The sequence below is a fragment of the Piliocolobus tephrosceles genome, chromosome 16 (genome assembly GCF_002776525.5).
Source record: "Piliocolobus tephrosceles isolate RC106 chromosome 16, ASM277652v3, whole genome shotgun sequence".
NCBI classification, from domain to species: domain Eukaryota; kingdom Metazoa; phylum Chordata; class Mammalia; order Primates; family Cercopithecidae; genus Piliocolobus; species Piliocolobus tephrosceles.
Window position 1 is genome coordinate 26,825,914 of NC_045449.1, and position 19,112 is coordinate 26,845,025.

The 19,112-nt window shown below is 44.5% G+C and overlaps 1 protein-coding gene and 1 long non-coding RNA gene across 7 annotated transcripts in view; one reads left to right on the top strand and one right to left on the bottom strand.

Annotated features, from left to right (window-relative positions):
• The window catches only part of LOC111520243, a 35,370-nt gene extending 28,044 nt beyond the window's left edge, over positions 1–7,326 (bottom strand). For both annotated transcript variants that reach the window (XR_002724615.1, XR_002724614.1), the window contains exons 1-2: positions 6,288–7,326; positions 1,890–1,957 (exon numbers count right to left, since the gene is read on the bottom strand). This is a non-coding gene — a long non-coding RNA (uncharacterized LOC111520243). The remainder of the gene's footprint in view (positions 1–1,889; positions 1,958–6,287) is intronic.
• The window catches only part of RHOT1 (ras homolog family member T1), an 81,969-nt gene continuing 70,154 nt past the window's right edge, over positions 7,298–19,112 (top strand). For 4 of the 5 annotated variants that reach the window (XM_023182840.1, XM_023182843.1, XM_023182841.1 and 1 more), the window contains exon 1: positions 7,298–7,554. In XM_023182840.1, coding sequence (XP_023038608.1) covers positions 7,479–7,554 — 76 coding nt within the window. In that variant the 5' untranslated portion in view covers positions 7,298–7,478. The remainder of the gene's footprint in view (positions 7,555–19,112) is intronic. The other variant, XM_023182842.1, reaches the window with a different exon arrangement.

A 19,112-nucleotide genomic window follows, 5' to 3' on the forward strand; every position in this document is an offset into this window, starting at 1 on the left:
CAAAAAAAAAAAAAAAAAAAAAAAAAAAAAAAAAGATGTTGTGTATATATATACATGGTCATCCTTCCATACTGAAGGGGAATTAGTTCCAGGATCCCCATGAATACCAACATCTGAGGATGCTCAGGTCCCGCAGTTGGCCCTGCTGAAACCCCGGATGTGAAAAGTAAGCCTCTGTAACCATGGGTTCTGCATTCTGAGAATATTGTATTTTCCATCCCCATTTGGTTGAATCCACAGATGTAGAACTCGTGGATATGGAGGGCTGACTGTACATATTTATCTATTTATATTTTTTCTTTTGAATTATTTTCTTATATTTGATTCTGGCGATTTCTTTGCAGAGGTAAACAGAGATGATAATTTGTTTCTTGCTTTACAGAAAAGCAAGAAAATAAATTATAAATGTACCATTCCATGGAATTTTTTTGTTTGGCAGAAATGGATTGTGGTCTAAAAAAATCTTGAGAATGTATATATGTTTCTGTGTGTGTATGCATGTATAAAAGATTTTTTAAAAAGTCAGCAGGCCAGGTGGCTCATGTCTGTAATTCCAGCACTTTGGGAGGCTGAGGCAGGTGGATCACTTGAGCCCAGTTCAGGACCAGCCTGGGCAACATGATAAAAACCCCGTCTCTACAAAAAATACAAAAAAAGAAAAAATTAGCTGGGCATAGTGGTGCATGCCTGTAGTCCCAGCTACTCAGGAGGCGGAGGTGGGAGGATCGCTTGAGCCCAGGGGTGGGTGATGGAAGAGTGGGGGTGGGGTGGAGGTTTCAGTGAGTCTAGATTGCACCACTGTACTCCATCGTGGGTGACAGAGTGAGATTCTGTCTCAAAGAAAAAAAGAAGTCAGCAAAATTTTTAATGTCTCTAAAGTGATTAAAAATTAAATGCGTTTTTGCCTTTCAGAGTTTGCAATTTGGTGGACAGGCTAATCAATTTGCCCTTGGGAAGATGATGTAAATTAGCAAATAAATTCCTAATTTAAAATGTAGCTGATAAGGGTGATATGTGAGCATGTACTACATTTTAAGCAATGTGATGAATGTTTTACCTGCATCATTTTATTTAATCCTCAGAAGAGTCCTATGAAATAGCTCCATTTTGCAGATGAGGTTTATGTTTTTCAGAGATGTCAGTCACTTTCCCAACATTGCTAGTCAGTGTTACACAGCTAGTACAGTATTGGAGATAATCATGCTCTTAATCACTCCATAGAAATTCAGGCCATTTGGGGGTAGGCTTCTTAATATCAATTATGTCTTTTTTTTTTTTTTTTTTTAGATGGAGTCTCGCTCTGTCACCCAAGCTGGAGTGCAGTGATGCTATCTCCACTCACTGCAAACTCCGCCTTCCGGGTTCACGCCATTCTCTTGCCTCAGCCTCCCGAGTAGCTGGGACTACAGGCGCCCACAACCACACCTGACTAATTTTTTGTATTTTTAGTAGAGACGGGGTTTCACCGTGTTAGCCAGGATGGTCTTGACCTCCTGACCTCGTGATCCACCCGCCTCGGCCTCCCAAAGTGCTGGGATTACAGGCGTGAGCCACTGCGCCCTGCAATATCAATTGTCTTAATTGAGGGTATTTGTTTTCCAATTTATCTGAAAGGAGCTCAAGAAAATTAAAAAGAAGACTGGATGCAGCTTCATTAACAGAAGAAGCTCTTGTCTGGAAATTTCCTTTCAACACTGACAGTTATAATCAAATACCTTTTAATAAGTAATTGTGCTGAGTGATGTACCTTCAAGCCAAATCAAGCAAACAGGCAGGATCCATGTCCTCTAGAGACCGACTCTTGTGACTGACTATGCTGAAGACATGGATGTTTGAACAATGAACCAAGAACGAGTGTGTTAAAAGGCAAGATAAAATACAGCATTTACCTGGTATCAAAGCATTGGACTTTTCCACTCCACCAGAGTGGGCCTGGCAGGAAAAGGAGGAAGGCATCCTGGAAGGAATGGGACACAAAAGTGAAGAAAACACAGATGATAGATGCCGCTTTGGGTTTAACTTGAAAGACCAAAGATAGATGCGTCTGAAGCATGGGACCGATGCCAAGCCAAGTCTTATTTGGTCTCCTGCCCACGACTGTGTCTAACTCACCAATCAGAGGTGGGGCACCTGTTCCCACCCAATATCAGTCATTTAATACATACTTTATCTTCTACCCAGCAGGCCTGCCCACTGGCCCTGGGTGTTCTGCTGTCCTGGGACTCAGAGAGAGGCTGTGTTGCTAGGCATAAAGATGGATCCTCTTATCTCCTGGTGAAAGTACTTTGCTCTGACCTCCTCCCCTGCACAGTTGAAGAGGCATGAAGCCTGTATTGTGAGGGTAGAGCTCCTTCCTGGCATTCTAGAGGAAAATTCCATCAGTGTCTTCTAGATACCAATCTGTCCTCTTGGCCTTATCCAATCTATTTAATATATTGTAATCAATCTGCAATATCCCAACAGTAAATTCACTGCCAACAACTCCATTCTTTGGCTTATGATTTGCTGCAGTATGTGTCATCATGAAGCTCTGTCCTCAGGCTCAGAGAGGTGTACAGAAGCTACTTCCCTTATAATTTATTTTATTTGATGTGTGGGTGGGAAGGGGGAGACTCAACCTCCTTATTTGCATCCTCCCTGGAATATTTCTTCATTATCTGCCGATGAACAAGGAGTGTGTCTTTCCTATCTCCCTCTTCCAACATTTATGTATCACTGAGCACACACCAGGCACAAATCTAAGTGTTTTCCTATATATATATATATATATATATATATATATGATATATATATATATATATATCACCAGGCTTGAGTGCAATGGTGCAATCATTGCTCACTGCAGCCTCCAACTCCTGATCTCCAGTGATCCTCCCACCTCAGCCTCCCAGCTGGAACTACAGGTGCATGCCACCATGCCCAGCTAATTTGTTTTTTGTAGAGATGGGGTTTCAATGTTTCTCAGGCTGGTCTTGAACTCCTGGCCTCAAGAGATCCTCCCACCTCAGCTTTTTTTTTTTTTTTTTTTTTTGAGTCAGGGTCTTGCTCTGTCACCCAATCTGGAGTGTAGTGGCACAATCACAGCTCACTGCAGCCTTGACCTCCTAGGCTCAAGTGATCGACCACCTCAGCATCCCAGGTAGCTGGGACTACAGGTGCATGCCATTACGCCTGACTAATGAGTTTTTTTTTTTTTTTTGAGATGGAGTCTCGCTGTGTTGCCCAGGCTGGAGTGCAGTGGCATGATCTCAGCTCACTGTAACCTCCACTTCCTGGGTTCAAGTGATTCTCTGCCTCAGCTCCTGAGTAGCTGGGATTACAGGTGCCCACCACCATGCCTGGCTAATTTTTGTATTTTTAGAAGAGATGGGGTTTCACCATGTTGGCCAGGCTGGTCTCGAACTCCTGACCTCAGGCGACCCTCCCACCTCGTCCTCCCAAGTGCCAGGATTACAGGCGTGAGCCACTGTGCCTGGCCTTTCCTATTACATTAACTAATTTAATCTTCATAACAATCTCATGAGGTATGTCCTATTGTTATTCCCATTTGGCAGTTGAGGCACAGAGAAGTTAAATAATCTGTCCAATGATGCACAGCTAGTAACAGGCACGACTGATGTTCAGACCTAGCAGGGTTCCTAGTCTTTGTTGTTGTTGTTGTTTTTAAGAAACGGGGTCTTACTCTGTCACCCAGACTGGAGTGCAGTGGTACGATCACAACTCACTGCAGCCTCGACCTCCTAGGCTCAAGCAATCCTCCCATGTGGCGGGGACTACAGATGTGTGCTACCACATCCAATTCATTCTTTAATTTTTCTTTTCTTTTCTTTTTTTGAGACAGAGTCTCACTTTATCCCCCAGGCTGGAGTGCAGTGATGCGATGTCGGCTCACTGCAACTCCGCCTCCCGGGTTCAAGAGATTCTCATGCTTCAGCCTTCCAAGTAGCTGGGATTACAGGTGCCCACCACCACATCCAGCTAAGTTTTGTATTTTTAGTGAAGACAGGATTTCGCCATGTTGGCCAGGCTAGTTTTGAACTCCTGGCCTCAGGTGATCTGTCCACCTCGGTCTCCCAAAGTGCTGGGATTACAGGCGTGAGCCACGGCGCCCGACTTAATTCTTTAAAATTCTTTTGTAGAGACAGGGTCTCCCTATGTTATTCAGGCAGGTCTCAAACTCCTGGGCTCAAGCAATCCTCTAATCCGCAGCCAAGCTTCCCTGCTTTAACCACCCACCTGTGCTGTCTCCAGAAGAACATCAGAGTGACCCCTAGTGGACGTTTGTTAACATCATAAGGAGGGCATAAGGTTCAAGGCAAGTTAGGGATCAGGAGATGGCTGCAGACTGTAGAAAGAAACTTACATTGCAGGGGAGGCAAACCCTGGCATACCAGACTCCCTCTCCCCAACTTTAGCCAAGTGCTGGCCTCAGTTTGTACCAAACCATATCCATTGCTCGCTGAAAGTGTTTGATGTTGCCTCTTTTCTGCAGTTATTGAGTTAGGTTTTTTTTTTTCCCCGAGATGGAGTCTCACTCTGTCACCCAGGCTGGACTGCAGTGGTGTGATCTCAGCTCACTACAACCTCCACCTCCTGGGTTCGAGCGATTCTCCTGCCTCAGCCTCCCGAATAGCTGGGATTACAGGCATGCGCCACCACACCCAGCTAACTTTTGTATATTTAGTAGAGATGGGTTTTCACTATGTTGGCCAGGCTGGTCTCAAACTCCTGAGCGCAAGTGATCCTCCCGCCTCGGCCTCCCAAAGTGCTAGGATTACAGGTGTGAGCTATTGTGCCTTAGTCAGATTTTTATTTTTTTTTTATTTAGAGACAGACTCTGGCTCTGTCACCCAGGCTTGAGTGCAATGGTGCGATCATAGCCCACTGCAGCCTCCAACTCCTGGTCTCCAGTGATCCTCCCACCTCAGCCTCCCAGCTGGAACTACAGGTGCATGCAACCATGCCCAGCTAATTTGTTTATTTTTTGTAGAGATGGGGTTTCGATGTTTCTGGTCTTGAACTCCTGGCCTCAAGAGCTCCTCCCACCTCAGCTACCCCAAGCTTTGGGATTATAGGTGTTGAAACAGCATACCTGACTGGATATGGATTTTTAAGTAAGTTTTATTTACAAAGGAGTTCTTTGCAATATTATCTCTGTGATGTCCCTCTAAATAAACGCTTTTTCCCAGCCCCTGCCTACCAGACATTACTCAGTACACATCTACAACCCCATGAAGACCTTGTTACTGCTCACCCTCCTGGAGAAGGCCCAATGAATCAACATTGCCATTAACTGGCAATGCTGATTGAGAGCTCCTAGGCTAGCTCCGAGATTCTTCACAAAGCTGTGTGGTGCAAGCAGTGCCCTAAATAATTTGCCCCTCTGTAAAAGGTTTTTGTCCTCTGTGCTCTGATATTTGTATAACTTTTTTTTTTTAAGGAAAAAGATTTATAGTTCATTACATTATTCATATGAAATACATTATTCACATAAAATACATTATTTTATGAGCTCCTCCAAACAATTTCATAAGGAAGAGATCATAGCCTTCACTTGGTAGAGAGGAAGCTGAGGCACAACTAGGTGACATGAGTTGCCCTAGAGTCATGCACTAGGAATGGCAGAACAAAGCTCAGCCTCAGCCATGCCATCTGTGCCAGGTCACTGTGTCTCTGTGGGCCTTGCTTTTCTTATCTACAGAGTAACGGGATTGGAATAGGAGCTCTATCAGGGTTCTTCCAACTCAAACATTTTGTAACACTAAAATTCTGAGGGCTATTTTTCCCTGAAAGATCAGGTAACCAAGCCTCCTGAATTTCAGATTTCCATTCAGGAGATCGAGACCATCCTGGCTAACATGGTGAAACCCCGTCTCTACTAAAAATACAAAAAAATTAGCCGGGTGCGGTGGCGGGCGCCTGCAGTCCCAGCTACTCGGGAGGCTGAGGCATGAACGGAGTGAACCCAGGAGGCGGAGCTTGCAGTGAGCTGAGATGGCGCCACTGCACACCAGTCTGGGCAACAGAGCAAGACTCTGTCTCAAAAAAACACAAAAAAACAAAAAACAAAAAAACCTGTGGATTAAAACTTTTTAATAACTTTTTAATATGATAATGATAGCTGAGATCAGTAGGGCACACACTCTGAGTCTGGCACTGTACCAACTGCTTGACAAGTATTATGGTATTTATTACTAACAACCATCTCAAGAGGAAGGTATTATCATTATTTCCATGCTACAGAAGAAGAAACAGTGGCTGAGAGAAGTAAAAATAAAAGCACTTACTCGGGATCACAGAGCTATTATGTGGAGCCGAGATTCAAACCCAGGAAATTTGCCAGCAACTCTTAACTACTGCAAGAGACCGCGTGACTTCTCCTAGGCGAAAGGGAGATTGGTATTACGCACATTTCATTCCCTTTAAATGTTCATTATGTAATATTTAAGATAAAAAAAGGTACATTATGCACAGATAGTGCCTCCTCATTAATTTATGTTTTATATTTCCCACTGTGTGCCAAGCATTAGGGATGTGACGCATATTCGCCCGCGTATGTGTGTGTGCATATATATATATATTTCTCATCGTGTACCAAACATTAAGCATGTAGCAACAAATTCCTCCAGATGGAGAGGGTCAAGAGAAAATTAAGGCAATGTTAGAAAAATCATTTAGAGTTTATTATCCAGTGCCACCTCCATGTCTAGCATTACGCCGGGTAAGCCTAAGTAGAGTACCCGAAAACCCCGCCATAAAATAAACTACATAGACAGAAAAAAAAAAGTCACTTAGCTTGGTTATAAAGAAAGGAGTCTGTTCACACAGCATAAAGACGAATCTTATAATCGTATTTTACAAGCATCACAGGCAAAAGCAACTAGGGTGACGGGCTTTCGAGAGTGGAAAGGGCCGGATCCTGGGAGCCAGTCGCCCTATTCGATCAAGCATTTTCTGAGGGCTCTGTCCAATAACGTGGGGACGCAACTGAAAACCATGCAAGCAGATTGCTGCTCTCCCAGAGTTTAGAGTCTGGTGAGAAGATCCCTGCTCTGAGTCACTGCCAAGCTCTAGCTATGTGACTTTGAACAGGGAATTTCTGTCCCTGTCTATAATATAAATGGGGTTAAACCAGGGAATCCGCCATTCAAATTCCGGGCCCAAGCGTCTCCCGGGTCGCGGTGCCCAGAGGAGGGTAGGTGAGGCTCCCTGGGCCTGCGCTGCGGCGGCCTGGCCGCGAGAACGCTATTCCGGCGCGGAGAGCGTTCGCGTTCCGAAAGCGCGTGTCCCTCGCCGCGTGCCGTCGTCCCCGCCGCCGCCGCCGCCGCCGCCCGCTGGGCCGGAGGAGGCGGAGCTGGTGCTGTCCCGGCTCTCTTGCAGGGAAGCAACTGAGGGGGTGGCGCGGCGGGCCCCGGCGGCCGAAGAGGCTGGCAGGTGGCGCCGTGGGGTGGGCGCTCCCGGTGAGAGGAGTCTACTCCATGCGTGCGGGCGGAGGCCGGCCCCCGAGAGCCGCCGACATGAAGAAAGACGTGCGGATCCTGCTGGTGGGAGAACGTGAGTCCGCACCCTAGGGCCGGCCCCTGAGTCCCTGCCCTCCCTGCCCCTGCAGCCCCTGTCGCCCCTGCAGCCCTAACCTTTGCAGCCCGGGCCCTTCTCGCGCCTCACAGCTCCTCTCGCCTCTCTCCGCGTGTGTTTCTAGGCCTTCCAGCCCCTTCGCTCTTCTCTTTTGGCTGCCCGTTGACGGCCCTCATCCTGTCACCTCACCTGGGCCCTCCAGAGATCTCCTTTCCCTGTTCTCCAGCCGTCCTCCCAAGCCATGTTCCCATTAGCCCCTAACCGCCCGACCTCATCCCTCCGAAGGTTCTCTCCTTTTCCAGCCCTGTCCTTCTGGGCCTCACAGTTTCCCAGGCCGCCTCCTTTCAGACCTTCTTGTCTTCCCCTGGAGATTCCCTTGTCACTGCCAGGCAGGTGCTGGAATAAGCAGACTGACCAATTGGGATTGCGTGAACCGGCTCAATGGGAAGCTGGGGGAGGTGTGCAGAACTATTCGACTTGTGGGCAAGGTCAGGTTTCTGCATTTTTTTGGGCACTCGCAGTCTTCACTCCCTTTATGCATTACATTAAGATATGAGTAGTGGAAAGGGCCGGATCCTTTTTAGCAGTACTTGTGCTTTGCATTGGACTCACTTCTGGTACTCGAGATATTTCCTCAAAAATTTTTTCTCAACTTCGAGTTATGCAAGCATTCAATGAATTGGAATTATCTGGGGAGGTTCCAATTATTGTTAGCCTAAAGCCTAATCTTTGCCCTCTTTTTAAGCATTATATATTCCATAGTTACTTGGTAGTTAACTTATTAATAACTATAGGCACACAGACATTTGGTATCTTACCCCCACCCAGAAATTTCATACATTTCACCTTTTGAAAATATAATAAAGAAGAGTTGGCTCTGTCACTGACATGAGGACACAACACCGGGAACTTCTTGATATCACTCTGCAAGTTATGTGACTCATGTGCTAGGACTAAAATAAGAAAGTGGGCGGGGGACAACTGGATTGTTTGTTTTAAAGTGTTAATACATTTGTTAATACTCTGCCATTGCTGTTTTGAAGCATTCTATTCTAAATCATTATTTCATAATTAGTAACCCCTCAGGGTTACTAAGAATGATGGACTCCCAAGGAAAGTTAATACATTTTTACCCTCTTCTGTAGCGTTCTTGATGTTCATTGAAATTTCATCCACCTGCTGTTTGGAGAAATCTTCCTTTAGAATCAGAATTTAGGAGTAAGCTTAGCCAGCCATAGTTTACTTTTTGATTTGCAGTTGTAAATTTTAATTTTTATTTATAACTATATCTTAATCTGTATTTTTCATGGACTTCTTGACAAAGTTCAGGAAAGTGTTATTTAACATATGATTCCTGCTTATGCTTTTGGAGCAAGGTAGGGAAAGTGAGTAGAGGATTTGCTTAAAAAACGGATCCTTAAATATATGATGAAATAGTTTGTTGTTGTTGTTTTGAGACAGCGTCTCACTCTGTCACCGAGGCTGGAGTTCAGTGCCGTGATCTTGGCTCACTGCAACTTCCGCCTCCTGGGTTCAGGAGATTCCTCACTTCAGCCTCCCAAGTAGCTGGGACTAAAGGCACATGTCACCATGCCTGACTAATTTTTTTTTTTGTATTTTTAGTAGAGATGAGGTTTTACCATGTTGGCCAAGCTGGTCTCGAATTCCTGACCTCAGGTGATCTGTCTGTCTCAGCCTCCCAAAGTGCAGGGATTACAGGTGTGAGCCACCTTGCTTGGCCATGAAATAGTTTTATAGTATAATAATTTTTAATACTAATTTTTAAAAAAATAGAGTCTATGTTTTGGATTTATTTTTGAATATAGGATCAATATTTTGAATATCATTAGTGTGTAAAACATCTAAATAGGCTGGGTATGGTGGCTCACATCTGTAATCCCAGCACTTTGGGAGACTGAGGCAGGTGGATCACCTCAGGTCAGGAGTTTGAGACCAGCCTGCCCAACGTGGTGAAATCTCATCTCTACTAAAAATGCAAATATTAACTGGGTATGGTGGTCGGTTCCTGTAATCCCAGCTGCTAGGGAGGCTGATGCAGGAGAATCGCTTGAACCCAGGAGATGGAAGTTGCAGTGAGCTGAGATCGCACCACTGCACTCTAACCTAGGCAATAGAGTGAGACTGTCTCTCACACACACACACACACACAAATCTAAATGGAAGTGTTATACATACAAATAATATGTCATCCTTAGGACGTGTAGGTTAAATCATTAGCAGTATTCTTGGGCCGGGTGTGGTGACTCACGCCTGTAATCCCAGCACTTTGGGAGCCCAAGGCGGGAGGATCACGATGTCGAGATAGAGACAATCCTGGCCAACATGGTGAAACCTTGTCTCTACTAAAAATACAAAAATTATTTGGGCGTGGTGGTGCACGCCTGTAGTCCCAGCTACTCAGGAGGCTGAGGCAGGAGAATTGTTTGAACCCGGGAGGCGGAGGTTGCAGTGAGCCGAGATCGTGCCACTGCACTCCAACCTGTGCAACAGGGAGAGACTCCGTCTCAAAAAAATAAATAAATAAAAACATTGATAGTATTATTTAGGAATACATGAAAGGATTCAAAATTTGTTAGAAAACTTATGATCCACGTTCTGTAGAAAGCAATAAGAAAGTTGGTAAAATATACGTATGTGCTAGAGTTTTCTGATTATAGTGAGCAACTTGACACAAAAGAAAGCATTAGTTTTTGAGAAAGAAACCTTTCTTTCTTTTTTCTTTTCTTTCTTTCTTTCTTTTTTTTGAGACAGTCTTCCGGGCTGGAGTGTGGTGGCGCAATCTCGGCTCACTGCAACCTCTGCCTCCTGGGTTCAAACGATTCTCCTGCCCTAACCTCCCGAGTAGCTGGGGACACAGGCGCGTGCCACCACGCCCAGCTAATTTTTTATATCTTTAGTTGAGACAGAGTTTCACCATGTTGGCCAGGCTGCTCTTGAAATCCTGACCTCGTGATCCACCCGCCTCAGCCTCCCACAGTGCTGGGATTACAGGTGTGAGCCACTGCGCCTGGCCCTTTTTTTTTTTTTTAAAGAGATGGGTCTGCACTATGTTGCCCAGGCTAGAGTTCACTAGCTGTTCACAGGAATGATCGTAGTGTACCACAGCCTTGACCTGTTGGGCTCAAGTGATTCCTCCTACTTCAGCCTGCAGAGTAGTTGAGACTACAGGTGATGGCCACCATGGTCAGCCACAGGAAGACACTTTTTTTTTTTCTTTTTTTGAGTCTCACTCTGATGCCCAGGCTGGAGTGCAATGGCATGATCTTGGCTCACTGCAACCTCTGCCTCCCAGGTCCAAGCGATTCTCCTGCCTCAGCCTCCGGAGTAGCTGAGATTACAGGTGTGTGCCACCATGCTTGGCTAATTTTTGTATTTTTAGTAGAGATGGGGTTTCGCCGTGTTGGCCTGGCTGGTCGAAGACACTTTTCTTAAAGAATGGTACCAAAAGCCTTAGGCCATCAATCATATATGTTATTTTTCACATTTAAAAATATTAGAAATAGAGTTACTCTTAATCAGAATATGTAATTTTAATTTTAAAGGCTGATATTTTGGGGGGAAGTGTTAGAAGCTTTACTTTGTGAGATTTAATGTAAGTATTTGGCAGCTGTTAGCCTAGGTGTATCACTTTTAAATGCTAGGTCTTGGCGGGGCGCAGTGCCAGCACTTTGGGAGGCCAACTCAGGTGGATCACCTGAGGTCAGGAGTTCAAGGCCAGCGTGACTAACATAATGAAACCCCATCTCTACTAAAAATACCAAATTAGCCAGGTGTGGTTTCCTATGCCTATAATCCCAGCTACTTGGGAGGCTGAGGCAAGAGAATGGTGTGAACCCAGGAGGTGGAGGTTTCAGTGAGCCAAGATCATGCCACTGCTCTCCAGCCTGGGCGACAGAGTGAGACTGTGTCTCAAAAAAAAAAAAAAAAAAAAGCTAGGTATATTCTGGTAGTGATCTGATACATGTATTTGTCTGTGACATTGACATTAGAAAAAAGTAGTAGTGATTTGAGTTATTACTTACCTGTTTGAGCGAGTCTAGTTTTCAGATGTAGTTTTAACATGGTTTTTTTTTTTTTTTTTTTGAGACAGAGTCTCGCTCTGTCGCCCAGGCTGAAGTGCAGTGGCCGGATCTCAGCTCACTGCAAGCTCCGCCTCCTGGGTTTACGCCATTCTCCTGCCTCAGCCTCCCAAGTAGCTGGGACTACAAGCGCCCGCCACCTCACCCGGCTAGTTTTTTGTATTTTTTAGTAGAGACGGGGTTTCACCGTGTTAGCCAGGATGGTCTCGATCTCCTGACCTCGTGATCCGCCCGTCTCGGCCTCCCAAAGTGCTGGGATTACAGGCTTGAGCCACCGCGCCCGGCCAGTTTTAACATGGTTAATTGAGAGGAACAGGAAAAGCAAAGAAAAAGAAGTATTGTTGTAAAGCCTATTCATTCATTCACTATCACTTCAGTAGTTGCACAGTGATATTTTGTTGCTGTCAGTGTCTTTCTCTGAACCGTAGTAGCAGCATCATTCACCAAAGCTCTGAAATAGTTGTGAATGGTTTCAACATTATGTTGACTAAACCATTATGCTGTACTGTTGAGGTGAAATGAATCTTTTCTTGGCCCGTTTCTCATCTATCCAGGCTTTAATGCTAACTAATTGCTTAATGATTGTTTAGTGCTTAGATCAAAGAAGTTACTATTAATATATATATATTTTAAGTTATTTATTTGCAAAGAAAGCCAAAGTGTTTTAAATATTATCTGCATCTTATTTATTTATTTATTTTTTAGATGGAGTTTCGCTCTTGTTGCCCAGGCTGGAGTGCAATGGCGTGATCTGGGCTCACCGCACCCTCCGCCTTCTGGGTTCAAGTGATTCTCCTGCCTCAGCCTCCTTAGTAGCTGGGATCACAGGCATGTTTCACCACGCCTGGCTAATTTTTTGCATTTTTACTAGAGACGGGGTTTCACTGTGTTAGCCAGAATTGTCTTGATCTCCCAGCCTCAGGTGGTCCGCCCACCTCTGCCTCCCAAAGTGCTGGGATTATAGGCATGAGCCACCGTGCCCAGTCCGCATCTTAATTATTGAACAAACCAAATACAAATCAGGCCAAATCAAAAGTCAGCTACTATTCCTTAAACAGAACAACATTTTGCCAGGTGCAGTGGCTAACGCCTGTTATCCTAACACTTTGGGAGTCTGAGGTGGGAGGATTGCTTGAGCCTAGGAGTTAAAGATCAGCCTAGGCAACATGGCGATTCTCCATCTCTACATAAAAATAAAATTTAAAAAAATTAGCTAGGCATGGTGGCACACACTTGTGGTTCCAGCTACTTAAGAGGTTGAGACAAGAGGATTGCTTGGGCCCAGAAGGTTGAGGCTTTGGTGAGCCATGTTTGTGCCACTACACTCCAGCCTGGGTAAAGACCCTGTGTCAACAGCAACAAAAAAAACAAGGCCAGGCACGGTGGCTCACACTTGTAATCCCAGCACTTTGGGAGGCCGAGGCAAGAGGATAGCTTGAGCCCGAGGAGTTCGAGACCAGTCTGGACAACATAGCAAGACCTCGTCTTTACAGAAAATAGAAAAAATTAGCTCAGCGTGGTGGCACGTGCCTCTAGTCCCAGCTACTTAGGAGGCTGAAATGGGAGGATTGCTTGAGCCTGGGAGGTCAAGACTACAGTGAGATGAGATTGTGCCATGGTGCTCTAGCCTAGGTAATAGAACAATAGCCTCTCTCAAAAAAATAAAAACAGACTGGGCATGGTGGCTCATGCCTGTAATCCCAGCACTTTGGGAGGCCGAGGCAGGTGGATCACCTGAGGTCAGGAGTTCGAGACCAGCCTGGCCAACATGGTGAAACCCCATCTCTACTAAAAATACAAAAATTAGCCAGGCATGGTGGTGTGCGCCTGTGATCCCAGCTACTCGGGAGGCTGAGGCAGGAGAATTACTTGAACCGAGAGGCGGAGGTTGCAGTGACTGAGATCATGCCACTGGACTCTAGCCTGAGTGACAGAGTGAGACTCTGTCTAGTATAAATAAACAAACAAAATTTTAAAAATCTGATGGGCATGGTGGCTCATACCTGTAATCCCAGCACTTTGGGAGGCCAAGGCAGGCAGATCACTTGAGGTCAGGAGTTCTAGACGAGGCTGGCCAACATGGTGAAACCCCGCCTCTACTAAAAATACAAAAATTAGCCGGGTTTGGTGGCACACACCTGTAGTCCCAGCTACTCTGGAGGCTGAAGCAGGAGAATCACTTGAACCCTGGAGGAGGAGGAAGAGGTTGCAGTGAGCCGAGACGTGCCGGCCTGGGCAACAGAGCAAGACTCTGTCTAAAAAAAAAAACTCTAATAGTGCACTCAAACAGCTGACTGAGGTGGCTCATACCTGTATTCCAAGCACTCCGGGAGGCTGAAGCGGGAGGATCACTTGAGGCCAAGGAGTTCGAGACCAACCTGGGCAATGTAATGAGATCCTGTCTCTACAGAAAATTTAAATATTAATGGTTGGGCACAGTGACTCGCTCCTGTAATCCCTGCACTTTGGGAGGCTGAGACAGGAGGATTGCTTGAACACAGGAGTTTGAGACCAGCCTGGGCAACATAGTGAGACCCCACCTCAAAAAAAAAAAAAAAAAAGCCACAACACTGTTAGCTAGGCAAGGTGGTTTGCACCTGTAGTCCTAGCTACTGGGGAGGCTGAGGTGAGACAATTGCTTAAACCCAGAAGGTCGAGGTTGCAGTAAGCCATGATCACACCACTGTACTTCAGCCCAGGTGACAGAGCAAGACTCTGTCTCTTAAAAAAAAAATTTTTTTTTAATGGCTGGGCGCAGTTGCTTATGCCTGTAACCCCAACACTTTGGGAAGTCAAGGTGGGCAGATCACCTGAGGTTAGGAGTTTGAGACCAGCCTAACCAACATGACGAAACCCAGTCTCTACTAACAATACAATAATTAGTCAGCTGTGGTGGCACGCGCCTGTAATCCCAGCTACTCAGGAGGCTAAGGCAGGAGAATGACTTGCACCCAGGAGGTGGAGGTCGCAGTGAGCTGAGATCACACCACTGCACTCCAACCTGGGTGACAGAGCGAGACTCTGTCTCAAAATATAAAAATAAAAATAAATAGTAAGCAGGATAGTTTTCATTTTAATGGAGTCTTCTTTTTAAATTAAATTGAGATATATTTGTTTTCTACTAGTTAAGTTCTTTAAGAAAATGGAACTGTTACCTTCTTTTAAAATGGATCTGGCAGCTCTTTAACTGGTTTTTCTAACTCTGATTATCATTGCAACCTCTGCCAAACTAGTTCAAACTTCCACTGGCTTTGGCCTTGAATTTTGCAATATCTTCCTTAACCAGTCTTTCTGCTCCTGCTTTCCTCCATTTTCCACGGAGCAGGCAGATTCATCTTTATTTTTTTTTTATTTTTAATTTTTTTACCCTGGAGTATAGATTCAAGCTGTCCTGAATATATACTCCCAGATTCATATTTAGAAAATATCTCAGATTCTGCTATGCCCCCTAAAAATCATCTAATATGCCAGGTATGGTGGCTCATGCCTATTATCTCAGCACTTTTGGAGGCCGAGGCAGGAGGATCGATTGAGCCCAGGATTTTGAAACCAGCCTGGGCAACATGATGAAACCTCATCTCTACAAAAAATACAAAAAATTAGCTGGGTGAGGTGGCATGCACCTGCAGTTCCAGCTACTTGAGAGGCTGATGTGGGAGAATCACCTGAGCCCAGGAGTTTGAGGCTGCTGTGAGCCGTGACTGCACCCCTGCACTGCAGCGTGGGTGACAGGGTAAGAATCTGTCTCAAAAAATATATATATCATCCAGTGATTTCTACTTTCACTTAGAATAAAGTCCAAACTTCTTCTTTTTTATTATACTTTAAGTTCTAGGGTACATGTGCACAATGTACAGGTTTGTTACATATATATACATGTGCCATGTTGGTGCTGTACCCATTAACTCATCATTTACAGTAGGTATATCTCCTAATGCTATCTCTCCCCACCCCCCTCAAGTCCAAACGTCTTAATGCAGTCCTATAAGGCCCTCCACAATCTGACCCTTCCCTTTTATGCTACTCTGTCCTTCATTGCTGTCTCTATAAGAAGGCTCTGACCTAGGCGTTATCCCCATAACCATGTGTATTTGTACATTTGTTGTCCTGTCTCTTGGGCTAGAAAAGAATGGTCATGAAGGCAGGGGATTTGTCTTCCTTCTTGCTGTATCCCCAGTGGCTAGAACAGACCTGGCACAAAAGAGGCACTCAGGTATTTCTTGAAAGAATGAATGAGTTCAAGCTAGTTCAGTTTGTTTAGACTTTCTTTGTTTTCCAACCATTCCTCTCTGTCATAAAAATGGGATCATTTTTCTTTCTTTATTATTATTATTTTTTTGAGACAGGATCTTGCTCTGTTTCCGAGGCTGGAGTACAGTGGTGCCATCTCGGCTCACTGTAACCTCAGCCTCCCGAATAGCTGGAATGACAGGCGTGCGCCACCATGTCTGGCTAATTTTTGTTGTTGTTGTTTTTTCTTTTTTTTTTTTTTTTTTGAGACAGAGTCTCGCTCTGTTGCCCAGGCTAGAGTACAGTGGCGCGATCTGGGCTCACTGCAAGCTCCGCCTCCCGGGTTTACGCCATTCTCCTGCCTCAGCCTTCCCGGTAGCAGGGACTACAGGCGCCCGCCACCTTGCCCGGCTAGTTTTTTGTATTTTTTTAGTAGAGACGGGGTTTCACCATGTTAGCCAGGATGGTCTCGATCTCCTGACCTCGTGATCCGCCCGTCTCAGCCTCCCAAAGTGCTGGGATTACAGGCTTGAGCCACCGCGCCCGGCTGTTGTTGTTTTTTCTTAGTAGAGATAGGGTTTCACTATGTTGACCAGGCTGGTCAACCTCAAGTGATCCACCCACCTCGGCCTCCCAAATGCTGGGATTATAGGTATGAGCCACCATACCTGGCCTGCTCTTTTTTCATTTTTTTGAGATAGTCTCACCCTGTCACCCAGGCTGCAGTGCATTGGCACAATCTCGGCTCATTACAGCGTCAGCCTCTTGGTTTCAAGCGATTCTCCTGCTTCAGCCTCCCAAGTAACTGGGATTACAGGCGCACGCCACCATACCTGGCTAATTTTTGTATTTTTAGTAGAATACAAAAATATACCATATTGGCCAGGCTGGTCTTGAACTCCTGACCTCAAGTGATCCACCCACCTTGGCCTCCTGAAGTGCTGGGATCACAGATATGCGCTGCTGTGCCTGGCCTAAGATCATTTTAAAGCCATATTGCTAATCCCAGCACTTGCGAGGTCAAGGCAGGAGACTTGCTTGAGCCCAGGAGTTTGAGATTGGCCTGGGCAACATAGTGAGACCCTGCCTCTACTTTTTTTTTTTTTTACCTATTAAAAAAAAAAAAGCCATATTGCTTTCCATTCTGGTCTTTGTTGGAATGATATTTAAAGTTTAAACTGTCCAGGTGCGGTGGCTCACGCCTGTAATCCCCCACTTTGGGAGGCCGAGGTGGGTGGATGACAAGATCAGGAGTTCAACACCAGTCTAACTGACATGGTGAAACTCTGTCTCTACTAAAAATACAAAAATTAGCTGGGCGTGGTGGTGCGCGACTGTAATCCCAGCTACTTAGGAGGCTGAGGCAGAAAATCACTTGAACCCAGGAGACAGAGGTTGTGGTGAGCCGAGATTGCGCCACTGCACTCCAGCCTGGGCGACAGAGTGAGATTCCGTCTCAAAAAAAAAAAAAAAGATTAAACTGCTCCAGTTTCAATTATACTGTGTTTACTACCTAGGTAATATTCTATAGCCAAGGATATTCAAACACCCATTGAGGTGAAATGGATCTTTTCTGGGCCCACTTCTGATGCATGCAGGCTTTAACGCAAATTGCTTAATGAGTATTTAGTGCTTAGATAAAAGAAGTTAGGCTGTCTTTAAATGCAGAGAAAGCCGAAGTTCAAACATCCCTGGCCATAGAGTCCATTCTGCATAAAGAGTCTATTCTGTTCATACAGAGTCTTTTCTATATCATCATCACATATGTATTGAAACCTATTCTCTGCTGTCTTTTTTTGCCGCACCAGTTGGTTACTAGTGTTGATCTCGTTTGAAGGAGAGGGATAGCTGAGCAATAGCTTTTGTTCTGCAGGCCACGTCATCTGCATATGGGCAATGAAATTGTCCTCTGGAACAGTGTTTAGCTATTTCGCCAAATGCTAAAGTTTTCCAGTTAAAAATATAACTCCATAGTTACCCTCCTCCCCCCAGTGTGTTCTAATTTCAATAACTTAGGAAGAGCCAACAAGTCTTCTTACTAAAGAAACATAAAAATGAGGAGTAGGTCTCTTTGCCACTTGAAGCAGGGGGTGTTTGTTATCAAGAAAAATAGCCAGTATGGCTGGTAGAGTGGTAATTGGAACCAGGTAATGTTATTTCTGCTTCACGAATATTAGGAATTTGCTGTCATTTGAAACTAGATGTTCAAAAGATGTGATGAAAAGACAAATTTGTAGCCTGGATAAATCTAGATAATTTGTTCTATAGTGATGAATTATGTTTTCCATGGATGACCTACTTAGAAGCATGGAGTCTCAGAACTGTGGCATAGTCTATTGAACTGGATTAGAAGGCCTTCTGTCCTTGCGGATAACTGTGGTCTTGCTTTTAGTTTTTATAGATTACTTCAATATTTCTCAGGCAAAATAGAAGAAATAGAGGCCATTAGTTGGTTGGCTAATAAAGGATAATTTTTGTGTCTTCTGTATTAATAACATACTAAATGTTTGTATCAAGTGTATTTATATTACATTGTATATATTTTATTATAAATTTTATTTGTAATTATTTGTTACAAATTTTATTATAAAATACAATGTTTTATATGCATTTGTCCTATAATTTTTATAGTAAATATAAAGTTTAATTAGTACAATTTAAGAAGAGCTTGAGATTTTTGTCTCCTCATAAACAATCTTTATTTTCTGAAGCAGTTAAAAATACATGGTGTTTATATCATATTTGCCATTATTAAGATACCTTTTTGATTTTAAGCATATTTAAATAGTTTTTAGAATTTAATATTCTAAAATGTTTCGTTATCTTTAAGGCACTCTTATTTATTTCTCAATTAAAATTAGCATAGTCTGGGTGTGGTGGCTCATGCCTGTAATCTCAGCACTTTGGGAGGCCAAGGCAGGTGAATCACTTGAGCCCAGGAGTTCCAGACCAACCTGGGCAACAGAGTGAAATCTCGTCTCTAAAGTATACGTGTGTGTGTGTGTGTGTGTGTATGTGTGTATATAAAGAGAGAGAGAGAGTGTGTGTGTGTGTATGTGTCTTTCTTTGTTGCCCAGGCTGGAGTGTAGTGGCATGATCTCAGCTCACTGTAACCTCCACCTCCTGGGTTCACATGATTCTCTTGCCTCAGCCTCCCTAGTAGCTGGGATTATAGGCATGCGCCATCATGCCTGGCTAATTTTTTGT